At 42.2% G+C, this 9,915-nt stretch overlaps 1 protein-coding gene across 2 annotated transcripts in view; it reads right to left on the bottom strand.

Moving 5' to 3' along the window:
• Nucleotides 1–6,488: 6,488 nt before the first annotated feature.
• Nucleotides 6,489–9,915, bottom strand: part of PGCKA1 (PDCD10 and GCKIII kinases associated 1) — a 43,227-nt gene continuing 39,800 nt past the window's right edge. Inside the window, exons 4-5 of one of the 2 annotated variants that reach the window (XM_075041192.1) lie at nt 9,012–9,059; nt 6,489–7,899 (exon numbers count right to left, since the gene is read on the bottom strand). In XM_075041192.1, coding sequence (XP_074897293.1) covers nt 6,948–7,899; nt 9,012–9,043 — 984 coding nt within the window. In that variant the 5' untranslated portion in view covers nt 9,044–9,059 and the 3' untranslated portion in view covers nt 6,489–6,947. Of the gene's footprint in view, nt 7,900–9,011; nt 9,273–9,915 lie in introns of those variants that run through there. The other variant, XM_075041183.1, reaches the window with a different exon arrangement.

The following is a 9,915-nucleotide window of genomic DNA, read 5'->3' as shown; positions in this document are numbered from 1 at the left end:
TAGACCACTGGTCGGCCCGGACCAGGGAAAGAGACAGATAACACACACAGTGTGAGCGCCAACTTCTGCCTCTTATTGCCCAGTTAATTCCTTTTATACTAAGGGTAGGCGGGATTACAGATACATCATAAGGCTGCGACTAACCCTCCGTCTTTCCATGACATCGCGAGATCTTCCGAACGCCAAACCCTACATCTAACACGAAGTGATGTGGGTTAAGAAGTGCCTCTTTATGAGATTATTCATCTCTTGATGAGAGGAGGACATACAGTCTGTTCCGGTTTGGTAATGCTGAAAGTGCCTACTGGGTTGGAACATGAGACTGTCTCTCCTAAGGAATTAAGTTTCCCACCTGTGCCCCAGATGTAGTTGGAAGTACGAATCAATTTGTATCTATTAAACTTGGGGTTCTGTGCACTTCAGGCCTGTTCTTTCCTTTTTCCTGCTAAGTGCGTAATACTACTGCTAATGAATAAACAAGAAAACAGAGTGGTTAAGCCTTGGCTATCTAATATTAATGAACAATGTGTAAGACTTGGCCAGATAAAGGTGGATTTAGATTTAATTTTTTTCTCAGTGTTTTGTGAAGTCCTGTATTCCAGAATTTTGTTTGAGGGAAGTGTGCAGTTAGGCCAAAGTACTGGCAGATGCTGGATATAATTTCCATTTCTCTCATGTTTTCTGTATCCTTGTTGATTTTTTTAAATTTTTTTTTCCTCTCTAGTTTTAAGGGCATGCAATAAGGTGCTGCTGGTCTGTTTCCTCTTGCCATAATTTGATTATACCTCTTGCTTTGGAGGCACCATTTCTTCCCTCTGCACTACCTGTCGCAGGGCTGGCTGATTTTTGAACCACCACTGCACAGAACTGCAAGGCAGCCAGTCAGCCTCAGAGCTGTATTTCCTGGCTGGTTAAGATCATCTGGTGAGGCAAAAACTAATAAAAGGATATGTAAGGCTGGAGCACCATGAGGAAAAGGAAGCAGAGCAGTTTGGGAAAGTAGGAGTCTGTTCCTCTAACTGTCAGAGAAAAGAAGGTAGGAGACACGCCAGGCCCGTAGCGCTGGAAGCATCAAGATGGCGGAAGCCTGTGAAGAGACAGACTGTTGAAAGTCTGAAAGCTGTCTGTGCTGTTAGAGTGAGTGACCTCTGAATTTTCTGTGGCTGGGCTGGATGAGTGGGTTGGGGCTATGTTTTAGTAGTAAGTTTAGATAAGGAGGTACCAAGTCACCTGTGACATGGGTGGGCCTTAGTCCAGAGCCTGTTATGTGGGTGGTGCTTGGCTGTCTGTTTCTGGATATGCGGTCAGGCTTGCTTTGTCTTGGTCTGTGTAAATAAATTCTTTGCAGAGTAGGCCTCTTGTATCTTAACTGAAATGCCTCTTCTTAAATTGTATCTGTGCAGCCCCTAGTGCTGTAGAGATGCAATGGCATCAAGTTTAGCTGCAGCGGACTTGTCTTGTACAAAGGAGGATATGTTGGCAAATGTGTTTTTCTGTCAGTGTAACCCCTCACTTTCATATCTGTAAACCCTCTGAGTCCCCCGTCCACCCCCTTCTTCCCTTGTTAGCTGTTGTTTCCTTGCCTGTTTTCAGTTAGTCATCCCAGTCTTGTTTCTTCTGGGCTGCAGAGTTAACTGTGCAGCAGTGGTAGGCGGGAGGCACTTGTGCTTGTACTGCGCGGTTGTGTTCATGGTCTTGAAATGGTGGTCATGGGGAATAGAGGGCATTTGCTTCAGTAAACTTTTCATAGCTGTCAGTATGCAGCAGAACAGCCGTTATGCTGTTGCAAAACAGCAACAGCAGAACAACTAACAAAGCTAGCTGGCACTGGTGGCAGAGGGGCAGGTACGGAGAGGAGGAGGCAGCAACAGGAGTGTGAAAGACTTGAGAAGATGGAAGACTGAAAAACACAGTAGTGATAGTAAGGGCGGCAGCAGTTTGAGACAAACTCTTCACTGTCCTAAAAAATTAGCCATTGCTCCATGGGTGTCACTATAGATCCAGCTAGATATCCAGGTAACATGGTGTGATTTTTGCATTGAATAAGGTAGTATTTTGAAATTATCATGTGAAAATAGTGAGTATTTAACTACCAGCCTTCAGTATTTTGATTCTCAGTCAAAGTAATTATCCTTTAACAGCAGCAATCTTAGGAGAGTGTATAATTAAAATACCCACAGTGTTTCCCAGATCTTATTTTTCAAGGATTCTACGTACCTCTGTGTGTATACACATACACACACACGTATATGTAGAGAGAGACGGGAATGGGATGTTTTCTGTCAGGTGCGAGCGGGTTTTTGCATAGAGCAGCTGAAATAAGATATTTGCTGGCAGCAGAGGGAGCTATTGAAGCTTTTATGGTTGATCATTCAAAAACCTTTTGGAGTGTGTCAGTGTAACAAAAATAAAACCCAAACAAACAGATTTTAAAAGCCCACATTTAATCGGAGATCCGAGGTGCCTCACCGCTTCTCTGCGACAGCATTGTGCCGCCCCGGCAGTGAGTGGCCAGCTCTCCTGTGCCCCAGGAGGAGAGCAAAGGGGGCGGTAGGGCCGGAGGCGGCGGCGGCGGCAGCGGCAGCAGCAGCCGGGCCCGGCGGCACGGCCCCGCTCCTGCCCTGCGACCCGCTGGCGGCCTGGAAGTAGCTGCTGCAGTTCTTAAAAGGAGAACAACGTAACCTTCTCCCGAAGCCAAGTTTTTAATCAAAGCGATGAGGGAGAACAGGATCTGTGTGGCGTATGTCAAAACAATAGCGGTGCGCGTCGGCTGGTAATTAACACTCGTGCATGACTGGAAAAGTAATTCCCGGCCAGGGTGGAGTATGTGTAGTATTTTGTAGGGCTGTTGATAATTTGTCTTGATTTTGATTAATGTTGGATCTTTAGTACACTTCTTTTTTGCAGATGCTAACTGGATGAGTTTTGTATGCAAATCTGCATAAACAGGAGATTAATGATTAAAAATTAACCAAAATCAGACAGCGGCATTGTTCTGGCAAAGTATGCTATATACTTGTTAGATTAACCCCTGTGTTGCTTTTATCTACCAAACTGAAATTTGTAAGGTTAAAAATCTGTAGTATTTCCTGAGTTCTGGAGATGGATTCTGGAGAAACTCGTACCACTTCTGGCCACAGCGAAGACCCTTCATATAACACATCTTGTATTGGAAATATGGAAATTTGCATGGATCTTTATTTTTTTTCTTCTGGATTCTATGCAAAAACTAATCTGAGGAATGTCCCTAAGTTCATTTGATACCATCTTGTTTCTGGAAGAGGTTCTCAAATGAGAACTAAAGGAAAGTAAAGCTTTATTTAGGTACCAACCTTTAGACATGAGATGGAAACAACCTAGGTTATTCATTCTTGGCCAGATCCCTACAGCTTGTCCTCAAAACCAGTATTTTAATCTCATTCATATATTCATTTTGCTCTGTAGTCATCTTGCCTGTGTCACTTGCCTTTCTTTCCTTTTGCTTAAGCCTAGGTAAGTTACTTGCTATCACTTGGTACAGCTCCAAGTGTTAAGAGCAGGGGATAGCATGTGTGATCACAGGTTACTGAAAATCTGACTGTTCTTGAGGTTAAGGTGAATGGTTGTTGCCTTGCTTCTTTCTGCTTCTGTACCCTCATAAAAATCAAGCTAATCTCTAGCTCAGGGTAAATAGAAGGGAGCTCAATGAGCAAACAAATTAAACTGCAGTCTTCATGTGACATGGTTTTATTGTGGGGTTGGTGCAGTACTTAAGTCATCTGCAATGTGACATAATATTAGGATGCTCTATTTCCTTAAAGACTTGGGTTTTTTTCTGTTTCACTAGGGAATAAAATGTTTTTCAGTTGGTAATGTACAGTAATTGAATTATGAAGTACAGCAAAAACCTGTTAAGTCCTGTTTAATCTATTATAATTTCAATCAAGATTCAGAGCAGGGAATGGTGTAACCTCCATAGTTTTATTCATGGTGTTTGTGAGATGTCTGCTTGGGATCTGTACTTCAACAATTGGGTTAAAAACAAAATCACGACAGCCATTGTCTTTCCTGCTTCATTGAGAGAATACTGTTCTCTGAATTAAGTTGTAGAAGGGAATATTGCTTTTCTCTGACTAAAGGAGGAAGAGGTGGGGAGTGGGGGAGTTAAGTCTGTTTATTAAAGTTCTGTTGTGAAATTGGATTAAGCCATGTTAACAAAGTTAAAATTGTATCCAACAATAAAAATTTAAAAATACCTCATAGGTATTTGCAGATTTGAGGTATGCATGTGCCTGACTTTTTTTGGTTAAGAGAAGCATTGACTGGGTATTTCTGATGCAGTGAATATACTTGCTTTACACTGTTTTTTTGCCTTTCTTCTATTTAAGACAATGAAAACTTGGGCTGCAAGAAATGTGATCAGCCCAGCTGATGTCTTGCAGAGGATTTAATTCTGGTGGTCCACAATTGTGAGCAGTTGCCTGTACAAGAGACGCCTGGTTTGGAGTGTTCAGGGCACTGGCTGGGTTTGAACAGGCGCTCTTCTCTGGTGTATTTTAATTCTTGGGGAGCAAGATGAAAACTTGCCGTGATTTGTACTTGAAGTTCAGGTTAGAAAAATCTAATTGAGTGGATATTGAAAAATCAGGTAAGTTTCCTGGGGTGTGTGTTTGCATTTTTTCTTTAACATATTTTTTTTACTTAAATAAGTTTTCATGGTTCGTGTCAAGGTGCCCCAGGGGCTGCTGGCTCTCTGGCGCTAGGATGTGGGGAGCAGTGGAGGCTCTCCTGGGGGACAGCAGGGCTGGACCTCGCAGCCAGGGCCTGTCCCACTGCCCCAGCCAGGGAGTGTGGCAGGCTGGGGCTGCCAGGGCAACCCCAGCATCAGGCATCTCTGGTGGCTGTCAGCCTGCAGTTAGGACCAGCTTGGTGGGACACGTGGCCGGGCTGGGCAGGGCTGTGGGAAGCTGGGGCAGGGTCTGATGCCCCTGGGGAGCTGATGTGGGGTCCTGGGCCCTGGGCAGGGCAGGAGGAGGACTGGGAGGGGGGTAGGGATGGTCAGGCCCAGTGATGCCCTCGTGATATAAAAGCAGATACATGCTATGTCCTGTTGTAACAATAACTAGTAATATGCGATGTGCAAGTAGTCTTTCACTGTCATTCGGTATTCATTGATCTTTGATACACACGTGGGCACATAAAACTTGTATGCATTTATGAAAATGCTTAGAAGGGCCTATTAAAGTAGGAAAGTGGTAGAGAAATCAACAGTACTACAATACTTTAAAAACATATAAAGTTGGTTGTTTTTTTAAGATACAATGTAGTGACTTTCATCTGTAGTTGAATATAGTTCTTGTGAAGCTGAGAGTTTAGGTTTTTTAAATTGATCCTAGGGCTATCAGTAATGTTTTGAGAAATTGAAATCTTGATTTGGTCTTGCAGTATTTGGAGGAAAAGAGCGAATCTGCATTTAAATATCTACACATTACTGAAAACCCATCTCCTAATATTGCGGTCCTTGCATATATTAGGGGTTAGACTAGGATTCAGCATATGCTGTTGGCAAATACATAGTTGGTGCTTTTCATGTATCTAATGACAGATATAGCATATAGTAGTTTTTATGTAACTTATATCATCAGAAAATGCATAAAGAACAAAAAGCCACCAGATTATTTTTTATATGATTAAAAAAAAAATTTATTAAGAGTTTATAACAGAAACTGTGAAACCACAAAACTTCAGTATAAAATGTCAAGCACTTTTTGTTTCAGCCATTAAGATCCAACTTTTGATGAACTGGCAGCACAAAGTTGGTCTCTACTTCCTTTTTTTTTTTTTTTTTCCCCAAGAAAGGTTAACATGCTAGTCTGAAGATCAGAGGAAGGGTAAACGCTCCAGGAATGCAGCTGATATTTTCAATTCTTATGTTTAACTTTGAAGCTCGATCCCTTTCCTGCTCTAAGTTTAAGGACTGCACCAGAGCCAGGGGAGGGAGTGTGGGGTGGGGTGTCCACATTGGCTCTCCCTGTTTGTATATAAACGAAACATCTTGCTGGGGATGTTTGAGACACAACCTGTATTGTTAAGGCAAGTGATGTGTGCCTGAAAATTTAGCACAGTTGAGAGGTCTCAGGCTGCAGCTTTACAACAGTTTTAATGTATCCAAACTGCTAGGACTGGGTTTTTATCCCTCTCCAGCACCTCCGATGGCGTGCAATTCTTATGTGAACTACTTCAGCTCATTAAACCAACAGAAAGTTACCCACTTTCTTGCATTTGGCTAGGCTTCTGCTGTTTTAATGAACTGAGGCAGGTCGCTTGGGGTATCAAACAAAGTCCAGGGAAGGTATAAGGGAAGAGATGAGGTTATCACCAGCTGCACATGCACAGATTTAGGCTTAATCCGGAGTGGAACCATAACCACAGTGAAGTGCAGGCCAAGCTGCCTTCTCTATTTCATACTTCATTAGATCATAGAACTTTGGGTCAGGGTTTTTTTGTGGTGTTTTTTTTTGTGTGTGTGTGTGCTAACTTGATAAAAATCTGTGGTTTCTAACTCCGTGGCTTCTGTAGTTCTGTTTTAAATAATGGAAGTTTTCTGAACCTGGAACATGCAGTGTGTGCAGACCCTCTTAAGGGTTAAAACCAAAGGAAACATTTGCATGAGTCCAGGTGAGGTGGGTATACAGCAGAATATCCTGTGTGGAAGAAATGATGCTTTGTCCTCCTAGTTGGCCCCATACAGAAGAGTGTTAGTATTACCGTTAGCCAAGGGAGCACTTCTGTAGCTCAGGCAGTAGAAATTAAAAGGCTGTATAAAACAGCTGAAGGGACAGAGGTTTAGTCCCAACTCCTTTTATATATGCTGTTCATAACAGCTGTCCACATGTGCTGTACATGTGTTTATATAGATCCAGAAACAAAATCTGGATCTTACCCAGTGTATTAGAAAGAAACCTTCATTAGTAGTCGTCGTCATCTTCCAGGTCTTCCCCTGCAGTTGCAGCTTCCAGTGCAGCCAGAGCTGCTGCAACTTCTGCATCTTCCTCCTCAATTTCTCCATTGATGTCTTTATGGTTGGGGTGTGTGGGTGCCTGTGCTACTTTGGTAACAGCCACAGCAGTGATACAACCAGTAATGTCCTCACTCAAACATGCAGAGTCAGTTTTAAACGGTTCAATACTGCTCTCCTTCATAGGTGAAGTTGGGGTTACACAAGGGTCCTGGTCCTGTATGGCCGAAGGCCCAGTGTTTTGATCTGAATGTGCACAATTGACTGAAAAGCTATCTTTTTCAACGTAGTTCCTGGTTTCATTGTCATTTTGGGGATAATCAATATCTGGCAGCTGTATGGCATTGTTTTGATTCTCCAGTATTGCACTTTCTTTGAGAAAGATGCTGTCTTCTGCAGACCAGGAGTTCTCATCTTGAATACTGTTCGGCTCATTGCGGGCTGCCTTCCTCTGGCTGCCTGTCTCTAGGTCAAGTTCTTGGCCAGACCTATTTGAATTGGTGTGAAAGTCTCTATTGCTGGCTGAAGAAGCGTCTGACTGCCTGGAGGTTCCCTGTTCACTGTCTTCTTTCACTGGGTTTGTGTTGGGATTGAGCGTGGAGTGCACTCCAGCACAGGAGTTGCCGCCATTGGCTGCAATATCAAGCTTTGCAACACGCTTTACAAGGCCATCCTCTTGAAAATCACTGCCTCCGTGGGTCCAGAGAGTTTCTTTTGTGCTATTTACCTGATTTTTATTTTCTGTTCTGTTTAGCTCATCCTTCTGGAGTTCATTTTTATGTTCTTGAATTTCACTGGTCTCTTTGAATTTGGATTTATTGCTGCCTTGCTCATTGTGTTCATAGCTGTTCACTTCATGAATGCATCCAGGTGATTGTACTTCTTCTGGATCAAAAATATAGCTGGAGTAAGGAAATTTTGTAGAGGAAATGTTAATTATGCTGTTAATATCAGAAAAAAGGATTAAGTTTCATTTTTAAGCTGGAGATCTTGAGGAACTGGTGTCACTAAACTTTACCTGGGGTCCTGAGAAAGAGCTAAACTGAATGGAAATGCTGTGCTGTACTGTAGGCTGCTGTGTCCCAGGACTAATCGTAACTAGTCCTTGTAGTGAGACTCACCAGGAGCATAAGGAGGATGTCAGAGAACCTTGTGCTGGTTGTTGCATGTTTCCAGCTTTATTTTTTATTTTTTCTGCGGTGTTGATTAGCCAATGAGTAGTCATCACATGTATTGTTAATTAATGTGTTCTCATGTAGTTGATAAAGTATCTCCCTTTTTTCCCCTGGTGTTCTTTCTTTCAAGTCTTTTCATAATTTTTAAACTTTTGTCCCTTTTTTATTTTTGTCCCCTCCTTTTTCCTTTCTTACTTAATTTTTTTCTTCTTACTCCATATTTTCCTTGACTTCTTCCAGAGCCTCTCTCTTTTCTTTATCTCCACTCTTTCTCTCATAGCACCTGTTTTCTTTCCCACTTCCTTACCTGTTCTAGAGATGTGGCCAAGGGAAGGGGTAACCATCAAGTGGGGCTAAAGCGTTGTCTTTCTAAAACTATCTAGTCCTCCTCTCCAGGGTGACTTTTAATGTGGGAATTGTTCCCACAACTAACTACATTTAAAAGCTGTGATGGAAGCAAGGATCTGTAGTTCATTTTCATTGCTTAGGAGAGAGGGAGGATCTGACAAAATCTGTGCTCCTCATTCTACTGAATTGAGGGAAGGTCATACATGATACCTAAATGAGAAAAAGCTTTGCTAAAGATGAATTTTCAATGCCACACAATTTTTCTGTGGGATAGGAATTACAGAATTGGAGCTCAATTACAGTAAATCAAAAGGACGTTCACAGGAAATCAGTATGCCTATGCTCTGGCATAACTTTAAAGATACTGTAAACTTCGGGAAAACTCCAACCTTGTAAATAGGCTTAATTTAAGCAACAGGTGTAGGGGAGCACAGACACATGTTTTAATCCATTCCTTTTATTCACTCTAAGCAACTCTTGTTCTGTTGTACCTTTGTATCATTTTGCAGCACCTGCACCCCATCTGGATTTTCTTTAATCTGAAAAGAGAGAGAGGGAAGGCATGGGAGAGGGGAAGTGAGTGAAGCATTATGAAATTAATGGATGGGCAATTGCATTGAAAAATTATGCTTATGTTTAGAAGGCTTTTATTAGCTAAAAAGAAAGATGCCTACACAAGAAAGGATACAGTACAGGTCAAGGTCGTCTTAGGCTGCTATCTTGCATTGACAGTCGCCTTTAGTTGGGGAAAAATCTGGGGAAGAATTTAACAGTTCTTAAACAGATAGTGGTGTTCTCCCAGAATATTTTCCTAAGCAGTTTTATGACTTGGAGACTCCTAAGTCAGAGCAGTGTTTGGTGGTGGTTTTGGTTTTTTGTTTTAATGTGGTAGCTATTGATGGACCCCTCCTCCATAAATTTATCCCCTTGTTTTCTGAACTCCAGTAAAGTGCTAGCACCAACAGCATCCTTTACTTGGGAGTTTTGCAATCCAGCCTTGCCTGTGTAAAGAAGCGCCTGCTTTTGTTTGACTTGAACCTTAGCAGTATTTGATGCCTTCTAGTTCTTGTATTGGAACAGATGGTGAGCATCATGTCCTATTGTCACTATAGTACAGGTCCTGTACTGCCCCTTCAGTTTTGATATGCAGTCTGAAGAATCCTCACCTTTTTAAATGTTAACCATACTGACAGTGTTTCATGCCTATAGATTGTCCTTGTGGTGGTTTTCTAGGTCTTTTGCATTTCAACATCCTTCTTCGATGAGGTGTGGGAACCACAAATGCAGAGTTCTCAAGGTGTGGGGAACCACAGATTTATTCTTTCCTAATAACTCCTGTCCTCACTCACTTGGCTCTGTGACAGCTACAGAGCACTGAGGTGACATTTTTGTGGA

The sequence above is a fragment of the Buteo buteo genome, chromosome 1, assembly GCF_964188355.1.
Source record: "Buteo buteo chromosome 1, bButBut1.hap1.1, whole genome shotgun sequence".
Taxonomy (NCBI): domain Eukaryota; kingdom Metazoa; phylum Chordata; class Aves; order Accipitriformes; family Accipitridae; genus Buteo; species Buteo buteo.
This window is presented reverse-complemented; position numbering and strand designations above follow the sequence as displayed.